Consider the following 20,348-nt stretch of genomic DNA (forward strand, 5'->3'; position numbering starts at 1 on the left):
CTCAGCTTCTGGGTCTGGTATCCTGGTTTAACCCAGATCTGAGTCTGTCAGCTCCATTAGTGGATGAGCCTGAGGATCCCCTGCTCCACCCCACAAGCCCCTGCCCACAGGGCCACTGAGAGAGGCTGGCAGGTACTTACAGCAGGGCCAGGGGGTCCTGCAGCGCCTGTCTCACCATCTTTGCCAGGAAGACCCTAGAGGACAGAAAAAAAAGTGAAATAATGACTTACACTCTCCTTCAGTTCCATAGCCCCCCCAGGACTGGGCAGATGCATTTTTTGACCCATAGTTTCCAGACCTCCATGATTTCCCAGTTGAATTCATTTCCACCTCTTTCTGTCCCTCCCCACTGGCCCCCACCTTTTCTTTACTGTCTCCTCATAGAAGCCTTCCCTATTTTCCCAGCCTGCTGACCTACAGCAGCCATGATCCCAAAAGGCCCATCCCAGCATGGGCTCAGCCACATGGGATCCCAAGATTACACCTAGGGGAGTCACCCCCATACCTAGCAGGTGTCCAGCAACACAAAGGTACAGGCGGTAGGGTGGGTACTTACTCTTAGACCAGGAGCACCAGGCAGACCCTTCTCACCAGCTTTGCCAGGCTCACCCTGGAGAAAGAAGAGAGAAGAACCACGAAGTGGTGTGTTATAGAGGGTGTAGCCAAGAGGGTTTGGTAGCTCTGGCTGGGGAGAATGGGGCTTGGGGCCATATCCTGATGAACAACAGAGGATGAGATCAGGTATCAGCTCTTCCCTTGTATTCGGAGACAGCTAGGCCATGGGCACTGCCCAGGGCACAATGTCATGGCCGTGACATCCTGAGGTCTAAGAGGCTCTGGGTCTCCCCCATATCACACATTCTCCTGCAGGATGTGGAGGCCAGAACAGCCCATGGCACAGAGATCCCACTCATTACTTCTTTGAGTTAGCTTTGTTTGGGTTCTAGTGCTTTCTCTAAGAGGCAAGGAGGGAGACCACACCACATGGAAGGAAATGGAAGAGCAAATTATTACTTACATTGGCACCTTTGGGGCCAGGGAAACCCATGACACCAGGCTGTCCACGGGCCCCCTGAGGACCTGGAGGTCCAGGACGGCCATCTTCACCAGGGGCTCCCTGAAAGAGGAAATGCCATTCTCAGAACACAGACCTCTGACCCTGTAAATTCATCAATATCTACCACTCGCTTGCTACGGGGCAGGCACAGAATGAGGCACCAGCCATATACAGGATTGACCAAGGCTGCAACCAACAGGTCACACCATATACATGGGCTCATCTGTAACAAGGTGCTGCTAAGTTCAGAAGTCTGTCCCTGAAAGTACACACTGGACATTGTCTCATGCCCCCAGGAGAGACCCAAATGCATGAAGGGGTGGTATTTTTCAAAGCTCATGGTTACTGCACAGGCCACACATGCCTGAACCTATCATCTATTCCCTGACCCAAATCTCAAATTTCAGGGTATTCCAGGCTTCCTTCACCCACACTGCTGTCTCTCTTCCCACTACATCACCAAAGATACCCTCCACTCTCCAAATAGTCCCAGGATGATGGACTTACTGAAGGGCCAACTTTGCCTTGAGGACCAGCATCACCAGGGCGACCAGTAAGACCCTATGTTCAAGAGAGAGAAGAGGGTAGTGTCAGGGACAGGCCCAAGACCTCCCAATCCTGGCAGCACAGGAGGGAGGGAGGCAGAGTGTGAGGTTCAGGGTCTGAAGCCAAGGGCAACAGAAGTTCCCCTACTTACCCGAGCTCCAGGGAGACCAGGTTCTCCAGGACGGCCAGGGTCACCGTTGGCTCCCTTGGGACCAGCAAGGCCACTGGGCCCTCGCTCTCCAGGGGCTCCCTATACCAGAGGAGATGGAATAAGTAGGATGTCTTGTAACCAGAGATGCAGGAAGAGCCCAACCCTTCTTTCTCCACTCACCTTGGGACCTGCTAGACCATCCTGACCTGGGAAACCACGGTTTCCAGGAGCACCCTGGAAAGAAGCAGGAAGGAGGCAGTGAGTGAGAATATTCCTAACACAACAGTACCTGGAGAGAGCCCAGCCAGGCTCCAGGGGGTCCATCCCATCAACCCACCGAGACAATTTCTTTGGAGCAAGATTCTGAAAGGTCAACTTCTTGTCCCTGACCCTGCCTTTTGAGGAAGGAGCTCACTATTTTGTGTCATCCTGTTGTACAGGGCACAAATAGAATAAGGATCCATGTCACTCTGGTGGTGAATGGAGTAAAGAGGAGTTTGCTTTCAGTAAGAGTTACGGGACTTGGTAAGAACACAGGGCCAAATCTGAGATGGGGACTTCTCGCCCACTTACTCTTTCTCCGGGGGGACCAATGGGCCCAGCACCACCAGGCTCTCCACGAGCACCTCTTTTGCCTTCTTCACCAGCAGGACCAGGGGCTCCCTGGGGGCCAGCGGGACCCTGAGAACAGACACAAAGAGAAACAGGGTGAGTCTTCACTGACGCTGGGGCAAGTTCCGGCCCCCAAGTGGAGGAAGTGGCCCTGGAAATGTTCTAGGGCTGGGGCACCTGAGAAAGAGAGGCCATACAGGAAGGGGAAAGTGGCCCAGGAGAGAGATAGTATAAAATTCAAATTGGGAGCAGAAACTTCTTCAGGGTTCTTTAAGCCCTGTTAACTCCTCCAGGCACATGGGAGAGGGCCTGGAAGGGGGATGGGCTCTGGGGGAGGGACATAGGGCTGAGGGGATGCTCCCACCCCAGGACAGTAGCAAGGAAGACAAGAACTTGCGGGCATATACTCACAGGTTCTCCCTTGGGGCCTTGTTCACCTTTGAAGCCAGCAATACCAGGCTCACCCTAAATGAAAGAGAGAGGCAAGTACTCACGCTGGGTTCTCTCCCATCTGCAGAACCCTGCCAGAGGACACTGGGGTAAGGTTAGGCCTGGAAAGCACAGGAAGGACAGGCTCGGGATCTGACTCCAGGAATGTAGGTAGGACTTGGTGGTTACTTCAGGTTCTTACCGTCTGACCTTTTGGACCAAGAGGACCAGTTGCACCTTGAGGGCCAGGAGGACCACGGGGTCCAGGGAAGCCAGGAGCACCAGCAATCCCAGGAGCACCCTGTCAACGTGAGCAGAAGAGGAGTGTCAGGGGAAGGCTGAGGAAGAACTGAACCCACCAGAAGCAGCCCCAGGGCAGCACTCACAGCAGATCCTTTGGCTCCAGGAATGCCGTCAGTTCCAGGGTTACCCTGAACAAGAAGATAGTGTCATTGTGAAATAAGCAGCAAAGAATGAATCCTAAATGCCTCCCAGCCCGCCAGGTCCCCTTTCGGGGGTTTGGGACAGGTCCACTTCAGGGGTACATTGTTTCAAGGGAAAGACTAAAGACACAGACGTGTCTGGAGGTGAGAGGGCAGGCATTAGGCTAGAAAAAAGTTCTGGTGACTGGGGTCCTCACCACTCAGAGGGCCCCATGGAGTCAGGATTTACAAGGCTATAGACCCTGGACCCTCCAGGCCAACAAGGAGCTGCACTTACGGAAGCACCAGCAGGCCCAGGGGACCCAGGAGTACCAGGTTCACCTCGAGGGCCTTGAGCACCTTCAGGACCACGGGCACCGGTTGGGCCGGCCTCACCCTGGAAAGAGAGCAGGAGGATGAAGAGAAGAGGATACCACAGCAGGTCAGGGCCAGCTGTGTGTACCCACCCTTGTGTGTGAGCGCACATGTCCATACCTGCTCACATATGGGCTTTGTTGTCATTTTTGTCCCCACCTGACTGAGCTTGATGACTTGATGACCTCCCACCTCCTATCTCCACATTGTCACAATCACACAAGTGCCTGCTTGGTTACAGCAAAAGGCAGCTTGCTGGGTCTGTCTGCACCCATCAGAGAAGCCTGGGTTAGAGGAGCTGCCTTCTAGCAGCAGAGGATGATGGACAGAGGGTCTGGATGGAGAGGCACTGCTGTCTCTTCCACCACCTTCTAGTTTTCTATTCCATGAAGGAAAGGAGTCTTAGGGAGGTGAATTTCCAGTTACCAGGATCTCTGCTTCCTTGAGCATCTTAGCTCAAAATGCTGTTGGCTTCTACCTGGCTGCTGGGGGGCCAGTGCGGCCCAGGTTCTGGCCCAAGCCTGTTTGAAGTACCAGAAAGGCAGGGCAGAAGCAAGCTGGGACAGGAGACCCAACTCGCCTTTTTCCAGCCCTAACAGCAGCCCAGCCCCCTCCCCTGCAAAATAGCCTCTGTTTTTATTTTCATTTTTTTTTTCCTGAAAGTTACAACTTGCTGAGATCTGGGCTGTCTGGATGGGGAGTCCCTGGGGAGCGCTGCTGACCTGGAGAGAGGTCAGAACTGCCTCAGGTTTCTTCTCAACATTCTTGCTTCACTTTTGTAATTATTGTTTTCTAAAGGTCAGGCCCCCTCACCTTCCGCTGTCCCTCTTCACAATGGGTCTCCTTCACCGGGCTCCCAGGGCCTCAGACACTGTCTGGTTGCCATGGAAACCCCCAGGAGGGGAAAAGCAACCTGATGCCAGTGACACACGGAGGCTCCTTATTCATTCCCAGGGACGTTCACACTGGAATCCCTCCTGGGCTGCTGGGCCTTTCCCTGAACTGGCTGGCCTCCCACTGGCCTCTATTCATCTTTGGAAGAACTCCATTAACATGGCTTAGAAGAGCCCAGCACCCCAAGAGAAGCAGAAACAAGAGGGGCCAGAGGACAGCAAGGAGCAGTCTACTTTGCTGGTGTCCTCTTCCCCTGCCCATTTCCCTCCAACAGCCCCTGGGTCTGCCTAGCTTTTGGACCCCTCCACCCTTCTTTCCCTACTGTTCTTCTTCCTCCCGGGATTCTGGGGTCCCCCCATCTTTCTCTTCTGTCTGCCTTTCCCCACTCTGAAGCTGCGACAGGACCTCCAGCTTCCATCACCCCATCTTCCTCTCTCTTCCAGTTGGTCACTAGGTAGATACTGGGCCTTCTTCCTTGCTTTGGTGGGGAGCCACAGTGGATGGGGTGGGGGAGACTTCTCAGAAGGGAAGAGGCATTGTTAAAGGGTTCCTTGCACGGGTAATGGGAAAGGGAGTTTCTCAGCCCTCCAGACTCCCAGCAGGGCACACACCTTGGCACCAGGAGCACCAGGGAATCCAGGACCACCAGCAGGACCAACGGGACCCTGGAGAGAAGAAGCAGGAGAGGCGGGGGAGGAGAGGTGAATGCAAATCCATCTGGGCAGAATCTCTTCAGCCCCCAAAGGGAGATACCCCACCTCAGACTCCTTTCCCACTTTGTACTGATTTTGCTCTGTGTCCATTGTGGCTAAAAGTTCCTGGATAGAAATTATCCCCACTGCCTATGTCCCCTATGAAATCCACAGAGATGCCTTGCTTTGCTTATCTTTAGAAGGCAAAGCAAGTTTCTGAGCATATACGTGGTGAGAAAGCAGTCATTTCTTTGATCTCCTAGCTTAAAAAAGTTTGCTGGAAAGTGGCAGAGAAAAGTGGAGCTTCTAAGCTTGATCAAGTTGCTCAAAGAAGATTCCTTCTCCCTCTCCCTCCTTTCCTACAATAGTCAGCTGCTGCTGTAGTTACACCAGGACAATGTGCACCCTGCAGTCTTCGTGGGCTACTCAATGGGACTGAACAGGCTCAGCCTCCTACTGAGGACAAAATGAACTTACCGGAGGCCCAGCGGGGCCTGGCTGGCCATCATTGCCCCGGGCACCCTGCAAGTAAGGAGAAAGAGGCAGCCATGTGAGAAGTGCCCATAGGTCCAGTTGTTCCACTCACAGCCCACCCTCACAGAAAACATGCGAGACAAGTACGGGGCATCACAGGGCTGAGCATGAGGAAGGCTAGGTATGAGCTACAGGAAGCCTGTGAGGGATCCCCTCTATGTCATCTGCACCTGTGGGTGTCAGAGGGCAGTTGTGAGCTTATTCTCATGTTAATGAAGCTTAGGTGACTTCCCAAGTAGCCCATCATTTCTTCATCACCGGCTTATAACCCAAATATCCCCAGCTTTAAGTCTGAGTTATCAACAACATACTTGGTGAATTGGGTAAAGGGAAATGAAATAGCCCAGCAGTGCCCTTGACTCAGTCTGTGCTGCCTGTGCACAGAGGAAGCACTTGCAAGGCTTGATTAGGCATGGTTAAGGCATGTTTAGGTCTTGGTTAAGGTCTCCTCTTGGTAAACTCCAGGCTGCTGCTGTGCTCTGGCCCCTCCCCACATTACCTGATCTTAAGAAAAAGGGAGCTCAAAGGATGTCTCCTGGTGGCCCAGGAAGCAGCAGCTCCATGATGGAGACAAAGCACCAGACTCACTGAGCTCTTGCCCTTGGAAGACTCAGCTTTGCAGAGCAAGGCAAGGCTGCCAGTTCCTTCTCTACAGCACTTGCAATTTGAGGGTTTCCCAGGTAAAGAACACCTTCTAGATCCTCTCTGTCAAGGCCTCATAGGGTCCAGGGAACTTGATCCTAACTCCAGGAGCCATCTAACTAGGCAGAGCCAGGCCTGGGACCTGGTCCTTGGCAGGGGCCCCCAGCAGGTCAGGAGGAGACCTTGCCCTAGCTGAGCATTGCCTGCCAGTCTCTGTCTCTCTTCAGAAGCCAAAGGAGAAGGATGCTTTGTGAGGAGCTCTGCTGTAAATAAGACTCAATCTTCCTCCTGACTATGGTACATTTCTCCTGCCTGAGACTCTGGACTGACAGTCAACAGGAAAACAAGACAAGACTTAACCAAAGAGATGTCAGAGGGAACACACAGCCTCAGGATTCCTGCAGCTCTTTGGGCTGCCTGGCTGCTTTGGAAAACTGTGTCCCTGGGGAAGCCATGGGACACTCTTCCTCCAGGGGTCAGCCAGCAGAGCCCAGGGCATTAGCAGAAGGGAGCTGCCTCACTGTCCTGAGAGGCCAAAGCTAGGCCAGAACCTGCCAGCTTTCCTTGCAGCAGGGCTGGGAAAAAGGTACCATCTGGCCCAAGGAAGGGAACTCATGAGACAGCATGCCACCTTCTGGAAGCCCAGGCTCAGAAAGCCACTGGGATGCCTCAAAGTGGAGGCGTAGGCAGTGGGAGGCGGGACAAGGAAGGGCTCAAAAATAATGGTAGTCAATCTTCTAAGCCAAATCTTAAACACTCACTGCCAGTCTGACTATTGTGGGTACCAGAAACAGCAAGGAGAACAGAGACGCAAGGCCCACTATACCTAGCAAAGAGGGAGAACAATATCAGGGGATGTCATCTTTATCCCTCATGGTTGAGTCACTGTGGCTCAGAATCTTGCTTAAAAGCCCCCAGCCAGAATTCTGCTAGTCTGTTAAGCCACAGGGTTTCTTGGCAAGCCTGATACCTTCTCATCTTCTTACTCAAAGTAACCCTGGGTAGAGGCACTTGAGCACCTCTGACTGACCAGTGGGGATCAAGATGGCTTGTTATTTCACCCATCTGCAATTAAGGGAAGTTTCTGCCAAATAAATACATCGTACGGACAGCAGCACCACTGAGTGAAGCCATGTATTTTGGCTAGCCCTGGGAGGAGGGGCCTCTGAGCTTGGGTGGCTAGGGTAGGAACCAACAGAAAGCTTAATCTTTCCTAAACACGGCTTTCATCACATCACTCGCCTGACCAAGCACCTACAAGGCCTCTCTATTGCAAAGGGATCCAAGCTAACCGCCTCCATCTGGCACCTGCGCCCTCCATTGACTGCCAATCCCCTTGCTAGTAATTTCCCACATTAACTAGAGGCCAGCAGAGTCTGAGGCTGCAAAGCACCATTTGTCTTAAGCTATTTAACCTTTCTGTTTCCTCTTGAATAAAACAAGGAGAAGAATAGAACCTACCTCACAGGATGTGGGGGAAAATTAGATGAAGAAAAGCATAAAAGGTATTAAACATAAGAAGGGCCCAGAAGATGGGAGGCCACCAGTATCATATAGCATCACTAGTGGCACTATCAAGTGCACATGCCCATGAGTCAAAGCTGGACTCTTGTTACTCTTTTCTAAGATACCATCATCTGAGCAACCAGGAACAGCAGAGCTAGTTAAGTTTCTCCATAAATTCCAATTGGAATGATTGGGGAGGGGTGGGGGATGCTGAGGGGTTACCTGAATAATCCAGACTGGTTAAGAGAGAACCCTGCTCTCACCAACCAACCCTCCTATATTCCTCCCTGTCCTCCCACTGTGCAGGCCCAGCCTGGAGATTTTTTATGGGCACAATCAGGATGAATTCTTCTGGGATTACAATACTCCCTATACCTTGCCAAGTTGTTTTGAGGGTCAAGTGTAATAAGCATGTAAGCTCTAAAGTGTTGGCATATGGTGGCATTTGGCTTTGTTGATTACTTACTGCAGCACCAGCAGGGCCAGTTCGTCCTCTCTCACCAGGCAGGCCGCGGGGACCCTGGAAAACATAGCCCAAGTGGGAGTTGGCTTAATAGTGCTCTGTGTGATGACTTCTGCCTGCAACGTCTGTCCACGACCAGGAGGCTAAGGTGAGGAATTGCTGATGGCATTCCCTTCCTGGCCAGCCCACAACTCCCCAGTGCACCCACAGGGTTTTCTGCCATGTGGAACTCAGGAGTGCTCCTGTTGCTATCTATAGAGAACCTTGTTATGGGCACTTCTTCTTAGAATAGATGAGCTTCCAAAATGGTGAGAATAAATAGAATTTTAAAAATTGAAATATAATTTGAGTGTGGATTCACAGTGCTATTACAAGGAAATGCTGGTGAAACCTTGAACAAGCCATCTATCTAGTACGTGTTTCTTTTTGCTCATAATCAGATCAAATCTACAAAGCTGGGATATCTACTTTGCACAAAGGGAAAACTGGTGTTTGAAGTAAAGCCATCTGATAGGTATTAGGAAGGCCCTGAGAATATCTGGTGGCCTTCCTGCCAGTGATGTTCATACTCACCATTGGACCTGGAGAACCATTCTCGCCAGGGGAACCACTCTCACCCTGAAAAAAAGACACACAGGGTCAATGTCTGGAGCCTCGGCTTCCAGAAAACTCCCAAGAAAGCCACTGAAAAGCCTAGTCATCTCAGCTAGCACTGACATACTGTAACAACTTCAGTCTTATGAGGGACAATTCGCAAGCCAGAGAGCCTACTGTTCACCCACCAGGAAGCAAACCTGGGTATTCCCAACCAACACTATTCTAATGTTCTAGCTCCATAAATTCTGCAGCATCTCCTTGGCTGGAAAGAAAGGCTTTGTGTTTTGGCTATCCCTGGCTATGTACTTTCTAGTCCCTTACCTTTACACCCGGAGCACCAGCTTCTCCCTTAGCACCATCCAGGCCTGGGTAACCCTAAAGAATGAAAGAAAGCATTCAATCACACTTACAGGAACTCAGGCAAGAAGAAATGCACATTCTTTTCTCCCAGGCAACCCTTTTCTTGCAACTCCCACATCCCTGATACTTACTCTGTGACCTTTGACACCAGGAAGGCCTGGAGTTCCTGGGAAGCCTCGAGCACCCTGCAATCCAAGGAGGAGATGCTCAGCACAGAGTAGAATGGGTGAAGGCTACCCTGGACTGCTAAGAGCCTGCAAAGCCAGCCCATTCCAGCCACCAAAGAGGCTCATGCACCTCAGCATCTGGATGGCTCATTCAACCAGACCCTGAGCCCTCACCCTTGCCTCCCCATCTGTGTTCACACAAACAAGATTGTAAGCATAAATGTGTGACACAGGCAGGCACCACCAGTACTTGATTTTAGTTGGAGATAATTGAGTTGTATGTGCTGGATGGTGCAAGAAGGGAGACTCTGGGAAAGATGTTTGAGGCCAGGAAAGGTGGGGCTTTACCTGAGGGCCAGGAAGACCTCTTTCACCAGATTTTCCAGGTTTTCCAGCTTCTCCCTGAATGAAGAAAGAGGACTTCATTTTTCTTGGAAGACATGTTAGCACAGCTGGACGACCCCAGAGCAGCATCTCTCCCTAGCCTTCCATGCCTTTGCCCACCAACTTATTCATGTCACCCACTTTCCTCAGATTCCCATTCCTCAGATGCCTCTCATGGTCACAGTTTATTCTTTTGCAAGCTCCTTGGTCCTTGTCAGCCTCCAACTTCTCCTGGCTGGCTCTCTTTCTTCCCCTGGCTGGGCTCTGCTGGCTGAGCTAGTATGCCCTAACCTCAAGAGATGTTACTATCTAATGCTATTCATAAAAGCAGCTTGAAAGCACCAACTCTTGTGTCTTCACTTTATTTGCATCCTTTGTAGACATCCTGACTCAGGCTGAGCTTTTTCTAACTCATTTACAATTGAGATAATGTTGGGGCGTTGAATGATTCTCTCTTTGTTTGTTCTTCTCTACATCTTTCCGCCTTGTGTTTTTCCTCTCCCTTCTCAATTTCCCTTCCTGAGGCTAATGATGTTTTCATTATTTCCTTTCTCATTGGATCCAAACAGTCTCCAGGAAACTTGAAAGCTAAGTCTCAAGTGGGCATGCACAAGGAAAGTAGAATCAGAGTTTTGGACTGACTCTTCTTGTTCCTCAAGATGCTTCCACCCAAGTGCCTCCCTATCACCCCCCAGAACACACCCTGTCGGGGCCTTTTCAAAGGAGGCAAATTCCCATTTGACTACCCGGGTATACTCACATCATCACCAGGTTTCCCAGGGGGGCCAGGAGGACCACGGGGACCCATGGGACCCTACAAACAAAGTAAAGATGGTTAGAGGGGGAGTCACCTAATGGTGGACAAAACTCAGGGATAGTAGTTTTGAAAAACCATTCTCCTATACAGAAGAAAGATCAGAGTCAAGGTGCAGAACAGATCATTGTCCAGGAAGTGATGGACAATGCAGGCTAGGGCAACCCCCAGAAAGAGGACTGTCATGTCAGAGTTCCTGATGGTCTGGCCATAGAGTTCTTCCATAGCCAGGAAGTGACATCTTAATTTTCCCTGGGCCATCTCACTGTGGGAAAGAGCTGGCAGAACCCAAAAGGGGATGGCAGCTAGGGTCCGAGGGGTTTATCAGCAGAGGCTTTCCAGGGTACAGTGGGGCCCCTGCTGCTACTCACAGAGACACCAGGTTCACCGGGTTCACCAGGGTTGCCTTGAAATCCTTGAGGACCCTAAAAAAGAAAGTGAGGATATCAGGCTGACCCCCACAAACTGTGCTAAGATACCAGAGAGTTTGACAGGCATCTACAACACCCCCAAGAGGAAAAAACTCAATACTTACAGGAGCACCAGCAGGACCTGGAGGTCCTCGAGGTCCCATGGGGCCCTGCATTAGAACAGAAAATCAGAGGTTTACTTATATATACTTCACCGGTGGCCTCCAAGATGCCACCTTCTCCCAGTCAAACGCCTGGACAAAAGAAGATACTCTATGGGCAGGGGCCCTACAGTGGCTGCTCCCTCTTATTTCCCACTCCTCACAAAACCATCCGTTTTTATTTATAGGCACCATTTGGATAGAGAAGTTGGCCTTGCTTTCTCCTGGACAGGAGCCATGTTTACTAAAGTCTGAGTTTCATTTAGCATGTGCCAAGTCAGGACTGCAGGGCTGATATTTCCTGCTGGAAGTCTTGTGGATGCTGGAGAACTGTGGCTGCTGTCTGCATTCTTCAGTTCTCATTCCAAGAGCAATAGTGACTGGCCTTCTAACACATCAACTATATGTATCTCTCCATCCTCCTTTTTCTTAGTCACTCCAGTGCATCATTAAAACTGGCATCCATCACCATTAAAAAACAAATATGTTGGGCTAACTAAAGGGTCGGTTACATAACTGAAGGAGAAGAGCTGCTCTAAGCAATTATCTACAAAACAGAGATTGTCAGACTCTCTGGCTCTGCTAAGGGCCACCTCCTGCCATTTGGGCTGCAAAGAACTATTGTCTTTTCTTACCATTGGTCCTTGCATTACTCCCATCTGGGCACCACCAGCCTTCTCATCAAATCCTCCAGCCATCTGGGCAGCGAAGTTCTGCAAATCAACCCAAAAACATTAGGAGGTTGAGAGGAAGTAGGCTCTTCCCACTTGCTGGGCAAGTATCAAGAGATAAAGAAATCTACTTGGATAATCTCTGTTAGAGACTAATCTGGCATTAATCAGAATTACCAATGATGCCTGAGAAATAGTTTTGGAATGTTACTAAATGATAGTGGCAACACTTGATTAAATCCTATTCTTTTTACACTTGAAAAAAATTACAGTGGCAAAAACATTTCACTAGAAGACGAAGTATTTGGAGGAGTGTCAGTTCCTTGTATTTCATTGTATAGAATTATTTGTATGCCCTAAAACATTACCTACACTATTTAACATATATTGAGAAATATAGCTAAAACATCACGTTTAAAGGTGGTCTTTGTTCTCTAAAACTTTATTGCCTGGCAAAGGACTAAAATCAACAGTCTTGAAATATTTCAGTAAGGGATGTAGTAGGCGTCTGTGAGCCCGTTTAAGTTTGAGAATTTAAAACACAGCAAACATCAAAATGGCAAACCTGCAAAAACTGGGCAATAATATAATTTGTTGATTGGTTTAATTCCAAGCATGAGTTTAGCCACACACCTTTACTCAGTGGGGCTCTTTCATGCGAATGAATAGTTGCTTGGAATGTACTTGGCAAGGACCAAGAATAAATGTCTTCCAAGGACAGTGGTCACTCCTCTTCCAAAAAAATACAAGTGCCCAGTCATCCTTTCCCTAAGCCCCTAAACCCACCCCCAAGAATCAACCACATGGCACAGACATCAGGAAGCCAGGTAACTGAAAACTTTCTTTACAGAAACCCGGTGTGTGTGGGGGGGGTGTCAGCCTGTAGCACCACAGTCTCATTCCTAATATGTGATTCCATGCAATTATAGGGCTGGGGGCAAAGCCCAAGGACAAGCTATGTACACACTACTGGCAGCCCTGGGAGCCAGCCAGGTAAGTGCAGGTAGCAATTTAGAAGCCACATTTCTGGAGGGACAGCCTGAGGGAAGGGGAAATAAGGATACTTACTCCACCGAGGCCAGAGGGACCAGGAGGGCCAGGAGGACCAGGGGGGCCAGGATTACCAGGGGTTCCAGGCTCTCCATCTCTGCCACGAGGTCCAGGAGCACCCTTGGCAGAAAAAAAAAAAAAAAGGCATCAATGGAAAGCAGAGTATCTTCAAGAGCCATCTGATTATAGGCAGCTCTTAAGGACATAGTCAGGCACACATAGGCCTTGGACGACATGGGGAGTCTACAGAGGTCAATCAGTGTTGTTCTCTACTCACTTTTTCACCTTTGTCACCACGATCACCTCTGGGTCCTTGTTCTCCTGCAGGTCCCTGAAGGTAAAGAACATAGATGACCACAAGTTCAGGAACCTGCAGATCAGTAACCCAGATGCAGCTAGGGAGGGATGGGAGAAGAAACTTCTTTCTTTCTTACCTGAGGCCCAGGAGGTCCTCTGGGTCCTACGATCTGTGAAAGACCCACAGGATGGCCAGTTAGAGGAGTGTACAGGCAACAACCACTTAGAGCAGCAGATGCTCATGATACGAGAATAATTTGTACTTACATCCTTGATGTCTCCTGGTTCTCCTTTCTGTCCCTGAAACATCAAACATTCACAGGATTAAGCTGAGTAAACCACTAAACCCCATCTAAAACCATGCCCAGCAGTCCCAGTATTGAGGTGCCCTCTGAAACAGACATCTTCTGATGTCTAAAGAAATAACCAGGACTGGGGATGCAGCTCAGGAGTAGAGCAAAACCCTGGGTTTGATCGCTAGTACCAATAAATAAATAAGTAAGTAGATAATCTCAGACTGGATCAGCCTAGCATTGCTTCTGAAGAAGTACAAAAGCAAATGAAAAAAGCCTTTACCTTTGGTCCTGGTTTTCCTGCAAAGGAAAAAAAAATAGAGGAGATGGTAAGATTCTTCAGATGGATAAGTTCTTGTCACTCAAACACTCTTTTTAGAGGATCAAAGGACATAACCAAGGAAAAAGACTGCTTCTTGTTACTTCACTGAACCTTTCTATTGGAATGTTAAGGTCACAGTGTCCCTAGGGTTGTTGAGAACCCACGAAGAATAAAGACTTTGCTATTCAAAAAGCAGGCAGCATGCAAAAGAACCAGCAGGGCAAAGAGAAAAGAAAGAGCCCAAGATGGAATCAGCCACCAAGGAAGAAAGTATGAAAAATTCTCTTTCCCCCAGAGGGCCAGAAGCCCTTCTCAATGCTAAACCCTCCCAGAAGAAGAGTTAGGGACTTAAAAAGTCTTACATTAGAGTCGTGTCTCCTTGAAGCAAGCACAAAAAACAGTAGGACACAGAAGTTACCAAAAGCACTGCAGCCAGGGCCATCCCAAATCCCAAGTCAATCCCCCTCCCACACCACAGCAGCAAAATCCTAGGGCAATCAACACTTCACTGGCCTGGACCCCTCAGAAATGATGGGAAGTCTGTACATACAAGGAGCCTGTGGTAGGGAAGTGTTAAGGAAAGGCAACTTCTCGCTCCCTTTTCAACTGTCCTTTCTGAAAGGAACAGTGAGGGCTACCCAAGAAGCCTAGACATGTGTCACCACTCACTCTGCAGTGAGCCAGGACATTTGTTTGAGTGCTAGGGAGGGGTCCCCTGCACATATCATCATCCACCAGCACTGGTTTGAGCGGGGAGTAAATAACTACCCACCAGAGTGCAGGCACATGGGGTTCTACCCTAGATCCATCTTCACCCTTTACCACTGAACTCCAGAACCCAGCCCCTCCTGCTCCTGTTAACTTTTTAATTGGTGGTCAAGTCCAAGGGAGTTAAAAGCAAAGAGGAAATACCACCAATGTTCCATACCTCAAAATAGAATCCTCCTCCTCTGTCTCCCTACTCATTCACAGAGGTTTCTCCATACAGAGGACCATATGCATGGAGGTCTATAGAGATACAAGGTGTAGGTGACAGAGGAGGAATTAACTCATGGTTTGGCTAGAGTATTTGCTCTCCATTGTGGCTCCAGTAATTGACAGATATGATTTCAGAGAAGGTATTTTTGTGGAATTACATCTGTATTTCCATATGTGTCAGAAGCATAGTTTTTGGAGATGTTGAGTGAGGAAGGACGCCTCTAGTGTCCTGGACTCACTGGGTTTCAACCTGCAAATGAGAAGTGGCCTTTCCTTTCTGCCCCTTTCTGCTGCTGGGGTCCCATGGATAACCAGCCCTTCTGCTTTGCAGAGGTGACCAACATCCATGGCAGGGTGTGTGGGGGGGTGGTATTTGCTGTGCCTGCAAGTAATTTATTTATGTTAAACAATAAATAAATAAATTACGACCACTGGTAGTGGCGAGGTCAGCTGGGCAGATGGGGCAGCACTCTCCGAAGGGGATCTCAGGGCTGAGGCAGTCTTTCACGTCTTCACAGATTATGTCATCGCAGAGGACAGTCCCAGTGTCACAGACACAGATCCGGCAGGGCTCAGGCTTCCATACATCCTTATCATTATACCTCTGCCCATCCTGCAAACAGCTGCCAGCCTCCTCTGCACCAAGTGGGGTGGAGCAAGCAGAGAGCGAAGGGCAGGTGGGGTGGAGAGCCAGAAGAGAAAGAGAAAGAGGTTGCAGTCAACTTGACATCACTCAAATGCTGAAGAATGTGGACCACAACTAAGAGAGAATTTACAAATTATTTTTTCGAACATATCATTCATTCTTCCATGTATTCCACAAATATTTAGTATGTGCCTTGTAACTCTGCTGTTTATTCACAGTGAAAATTCTGACCCAGCAATTAAGATGGAGGGGGTGGGGAGCTCAATGTGCTATATTCTTTTCATCCATCCAGTATGGGGGAGACCTGGTGATGAGGGTGATTTGGAAGGTGTGCAGGAAGAGGACTCTGAGCAGTAAGCCAAGGAATTTAAAAGTAGAGAAGACTGAAAAATGGTGAGAACACAAAGCCAAAGTACAGAGAGGTCTTCTTTTTCACCTTCCTCTAGGAATTGTGGAATTTGCTAAATACAACTGACAGCTAAAATTCAGTGAGAATGTAGAAAATTCGATCCACAAAAATTAGAATCTATGAACAGCCAGGCTTCACAAAATGTATATATAAGGGGAAAGGGTCAGGGAAAGGAGGGGCTATTAGAATTAGAATATTGTCACATTGTTTACACCATGTTAGCATTAGGACCAATTTAGGAAGAAAAACAGGCACATTTGAATAACACACTTGGGGCCAGGGCAGACAAATAAATGACTTGAAAGATAAGCCCGGCTGAAGGGACCCCACACACACACCCCAGTGCTGACCTCTGGAGTGCCCCCCCCCAGAGGCCCTGTCTCTATCTTCAGACAGCACCCCAATTTGTGGACAGGAGGCTTTAAATGCTGGGCCTGGGCTAAGATTGGCCCGTCCGGTCTTGGCCTCCTCCAAGAATGCAGACGAAGAATAGCACCGGACTGGTCCCTCTCCACCAGTGCCCTGCCGTCTGGAATTCATGCTGCAAATGAAACCTGTGCTGACAAGAGCAGTCCTTAGAGAGCCAAGGGCTGAAGAGCCCGCACCACGTGCTAGGGAGCGCCCAGCGCTGTTTTTCTCATCAAAATCCCCAAAGCAAAGGCAACAGCAGTGGATGAATAATAGGATAGAGCCACAAACCCAGTAAGCGTGGAGAGCTACGGACCTGCCCACTGCTCTTGAAGGAGAGAGCAAATCTCAAGATAAATGTTTCTCTTTTCTTTTTCACTAGAAGAAATCCATTTACCCTTTAGGTAAGATAGTCATCGGGATGATGAGGGGATCCCAAAGGAAACATCGAAGCTGCTGGGTCACACCCACCGCTAAAATGAAGGAGATGAGCAAGGTGAAAGAGGAGAGGGGGCGTCGGTAATGGTGCCCATTCTAGACTATGGAAGAGCCCACTCCCACCCTGGAAGGCTGGGGAAGGAAAGGGGGCGATGCCTGGAGAGGCGGGTGCGTCGAAAAAGCGGATCAAATTTCTCCAGGAAGAGCCGCCCGCGGGATGCGCGGGCGCAGGGGCGGGGCCGGGCAGCGTTGGGTGTGAGAGCCACTGGCTGACTCTTTGTGGCTGAGGTTTTGGACGCGGCTCGCCCGCAGACACTGGGAGAGTAAAAAGTGGGATTAAATGACTGCCCCTGAAAGGAGCCAGCACCGTAACTGGATCCCTTAGGTGTGGACGGAGAAGAACAGCACTACCATAATTGCTGCACGAAAACGGCTGCAGATAGCATCCCAGCGCGCCTGATCCTGTTCCCTTCATTACCCAAGCGCTCTATAAGTGATTCTTTGTGGCAGGCCAATTAAAAAGCTACCTCTTTCGGGGAACTGTTTGCTTTGCCGCCTCTTCGCACAGGGCTGGAGCCCGGGAGGTGGCGGCGGGCTGGCACAGGGGGGCATTGTGGGAGAGGGGGTCGGGGAGTCCCGGGGAACCCACCGGACCTAGCCTCTCATGAATGGGGCTTTTCTCGAGCGCATACAGAGCCCAATTCACAGGTCTCCGCGAGGAACCAGTTTAAATAAATACGGGCAGGGTTTCAGCCCCATCTGGAAGCCATCGCTGCCAATCTCCTAACTCAAACAGCCTTACAAAGGAGGATTGAGGTCTCTCCCTTGAGCCAGGGGCACTTTCAGAGGCGAGGGCTGTGAAATGCAGATGTGGGTCAAAGAAGCCGACGCCAAGAAGTTTCTCAAACTCGTGGAAAGATGGGGAGGAGGGGCGTGGCAGATTCGAGGTTTCTGACATTCCTGACGTCCACGCAGGCTGCGCTTTTCCCCCACGTCACATCTTTGGATCTGGGGACCTCAGGCGGCGCCGAGGTCGGGGGTGCGCCCTGAGTAAACGGGACGAGGCTGTGTGTAAAATCAGTGGTTCAGATGCTGAATAACTTCCCTTGGGAGAAGGAGCGGCGACTGGAAGGTTTGGACCCAAAGAGCTACGGAATTCACTCTATGCCTGAAAAGATGCGGCAGTGAACGCTCTGCAGCTTAACCGAGCCCCTGTGATCTCAAATGAAAACTTGGGGAATTATTTTAGTCACCCTGTTAAATCTCATTGGGCACTAAAGCGAGGTCAGTCAGGAAGACAGATTTGTTGGATGTGTGCTTGCAAATTTTGTAAAAAAATAAATAAATAAATACAGTCAGTCTGAGCCTAGACGACGTCCAGACACGCCGTATTCCCCAAATGATTCGGAGCGGGACTCAGCTTAGTAAACTACCGGGCGATGCAGCCAGCCTTCTGCCCCTGGCTTCCTGCTGCATCGCGGACTCCAGCCCTGCCCCCGCCGGAATCAGTAGTTCTAATGAACGGAAAGTCCGCCTGGGTCCGCCGCCTTCCAAATCATCTCTGGCGACAGCCTGGTGGCAGGCGAGAGCGCACAAAGCCTATAAGGCAGAGAGACTTTGATCTCCCCTCCCCCCCAAAAAGTTTCACCTGCGATTGATTTACAATCTGTAACATACAAAGACCGGGCTGGAATTCCAGCCATCGGAAACGTGCCCAAACACGTGGAAAAAAATCCTCTTTACCTAATACACTTTCCAGGCTTCGTTTGTCCTGAATATAATCCCAGACAGTGGACTTTTTGAAAGGGGGCAGTGGAAAGGTGCGGTCCGAACTGCCTTTGGACCAAACTGTAAAACTGCCATCTCTAACTATATTCCGCTGAAACAGTCACAGCAACCAACCAGCCATATCCCCTTACACACACACACACACACACACACACACACACACCAGCTCAGTGAGTTCCAAAAGCTTAGAAAAGTATCTCATTGTAGTACCTCTTGAAGGAATAGGGGAAGAAGACCTCAGTCTTCTGGGGTGCTATTTTCAGGGCCATTTGAAAAGCTGGTCTGGTTCGAATGTTATTGCCTTTCAGAAGGCCTCTCCTACGGGAAGTTTCTGTAGCCTTCACCAGAAGAGGGAAGGGAGGAACCCGAGAGGAGGGCTGCACCTTACTCTGAGTCCAGCCGGGAGGGGAGGGAACTCAAGAAATGCGCCGAGGTCCCCTAGCGCCTCTCCGCAGCCTTTCTTTGTGGCCTCAGATTTCAGCCCACCAGTGTCAGAGTTAGTCCTCTTTGTCTAACTTCTCTTTGAACCTCTTAACCTCCAACCCCTGGAAGGCTACGAAGTCATCCTTTTCGCTTCCTCGATCGATCTCTTTCTTAGTTCTTCTAAATTCGATGGGCCATAATCTGTTTTGCTGAATTCTGAAGTGCATTAGTAAGGCGAGTTGAACGCTTGTGGACCTATCAGAACTGACGGAAAAGAGCACGTTTATATCGGTGCGCAAACTTCTCGAATCCGACAATTTACAAGTTCAATATTCTCACTCAATGTAGAGACCTGCAATTGCCTCCAGCAGCGATCCGCACTGAGGACGCTGGAACAGAGCCCTTCACTTGCAGAACTCGGCTTAGTGAGTCCCTCATATCCTGCGCCTAAATCTCGAGGCTCAACCACTCTGAGAGCCTTTCTAACACAGACTCATCCGCTCCGGAGCCACAGCAGACTGGGGACGAGGATGAGAAAGGACGCATTGAAGGGAAGCAGGCAGGGACTTGTGGGCTACTTACGGACATCCTGGCCCTGACACCGAAGGACAGCGGCAACGAGCAGCGTCAGCAGTACCAGCGTCTGGGGAGCCCCGAGGCGGATCATGGCTCACCGCGGGGCCTGGCGGAGCCGGGCCCGGGCGGAGAGCGGCGAGGCGGCAGGAGCGCGGCGCGGGTCCGGGTCTCTACCGCGCCCTCATGCAGAAGGCTCTTGGTTTAGAAGGAGAAGGCGGGAGACCCGGCAGCCCAGCAGCGCTCTGCGTCTTCTCCCCGCAGAGGCGCCCGTTATATGACCCGGGTCCCTCTCCAGGCTGGCAAATTCACCCAACCGCGGGCCGCCCCCTGGCCCCCTGCGGGGCTGTAACCTGAGACCCCGCCCCCGGAGCCCGCCCGGGCCCAGCCAGAGCCCGCACCTGCCCGGGCCGGATCCCCCTCTGCGCCCGCCAGGCTTCTTGTCCCCCACCTCTGTGTGCCCAGTGGCCTGATCGGGCGGGGCGATGAGATGGTCCCCAGCCCCCCCCCTCCACCTGGGACTGTGACACTGCCCTCTCCATCCACAGGCTGGAAGGGGGGGCCTCTCGGCCCTCCCCTCGGAGTTCTACCGGGGTTGGAGGGGAGGGGGTTGTTTGCAGAGGCACATGCCAGGAGCCCTAGACCAGGACCGAAAGGACAGGGAGGAAAGTGGAAAGCAATAGCAGTAGTGGGAGAGGGGCACCGCGTTGGCGTTTGGAAGTGGTGGCGGAGGGGAGCCTACGAATTGTCCGGGGTCCTAAATCTTGAAGACGGGTTGGTAGAGCCACTTTTGGAGATTGCCCCGACCTATCTTCTAGCACTTTCCGGGTGTACCT

At 50.6% G+C, this 20,348-nt stretch overlaps 1 protein-coding gene across 3 annotated transcripts in view; it reads right to left on the reverse strand.

The window, feature by feature from the left end:
* Col2a1 (collagen type II alpha 1 chain) overlaps positions 1 to 19,840 on the reverse strand; it is a 30,915-nt gene extending 11,075 nt beyond the window's left edge. The window contains exons 1-29 of one of the 3 annotated variants that reach the window (XM_015493270.2): positions 19,522 to 19,758; positions 15,257 to 15,463; positions 13,811 to 13,827; positions 13,502 to 13,534; positions 13,372 to 13,404; positions 13,215 to 13,268; positions 12,956 to 13,057; positions 11,852 to 11,929; positions 11,181 to 11,225; positions 11,017 to 11,070; positions 10,592 to 10,645; positions 9,796 to 9,849; positions 9,412 to 9,465; positions 9,242 to 9,295; positions 8,897 to 8,941; positions 8,327 to 8,380; positions 5,656 to 5,700; positions 5,098 to 5,151; positions 3,516 to 3,614; positions 3,182 to 3,226; positions 2,998 to 3,096; positions 2,778 to 2,831; positions 2,328 to 2,435; positions 1,935 to 1,988; positions 1,755 to 1,853; positions 1,565 to 1,618; positions 1,019 to 1,117; positions 557 to 610; positions 141 to 194 (exon numbers count right to left, since the gene is read on the reverse strand). In XM_015493270.2, the coding sequence (XP_015348756.1) occupies positions 141 to 194; positions 557 to 610; positions 1,019 to 1,117; positions 1,565 to 1,618; positions 1,755 to 1,853; positions 1,935 to 1,988; positions 2,328 to 2,435; positions 2,778 to 2,831; positions 2,998 to 3,096; positions 3,182 to 3,226; positions 3,516 to 3,614; positions 5,098 to 5,151; positions 5,656 to 5,700; positions 8,327 to 8,380; positions 8,897 to 8,941; positions 9,242 to 9,295; positions 9,412 to 9,465; positions 9,796 to 9,849; positions 10,592 to 10,645; positions 11,017 to 11,070; positions 11,181 to 11,225; positions 11,852 to 11,929; positions 12,956 to 13,057; positions 13,215 to 13,268; positions 13,372 to 13,404; positions 13,502 to 13,534; positions 13,811 to 13,827; positions 15,257 to 15,463; positions 19,522 to 19,606 (1,941 nt within the window). In that variant the 5' untranslated portion in view covers positions 19,607 to 19,758. Of the gene's footprint in view, positions 1 to 140; positions 195 to 556; positions 611 to 1,018; positions 1,118 to 1,564; positions 1,619 to 1,754; positions 1,854 to 1,934; positions 1,989 to 2,327; positions 2,436 to 2,777; positions 2,832 to 2,997; positions 3,097 to 3,181; positions 3,227 to 3,515; positions 3,615 to 5,097; positions 5,152 to 5,655; positions 5,701 to 8,326; positions 8,381 to 8,896; positions 8,942 to 9,241; positions 9,296 to 9,411; positions 9,466 to 9,795; positions 9,850 to 10,591; positions 10,646 to 11,016; positions 11,071 to 11,180; positions 11,226 to 11,851; positions 11,930 to 12,955; positions 13,058 to 13,214; positions 13,269 to 13,371; positions 13,405 to 13,501; positions 13,535 to 13,810; positions 13,828 to 15,256; positions 15,464 to 19,521 lie in introns of those variants that run through there. The other 2 variants (XM_015493271.1, XM_048802613.1) reach the window with 2 other exon arrangements.
* Positions 19,841 to 20,348: the final 508 nt, after the last annotated feature.

The sequence above is a fragment of the Marmota marmota genome, unplaced genomic scaffold (assembly GCF_001458135.2).
Source record: "Marmota marmota marmota unplaced genomic scaffold, marMar, whole genome shotgun sequence".
Classification (NCBI taxonomy): Eukaryota; Metazoa; Chordata; class Mammalia; order Rodentia; family Sciuridae; genus Marmota; species Marmota marmota.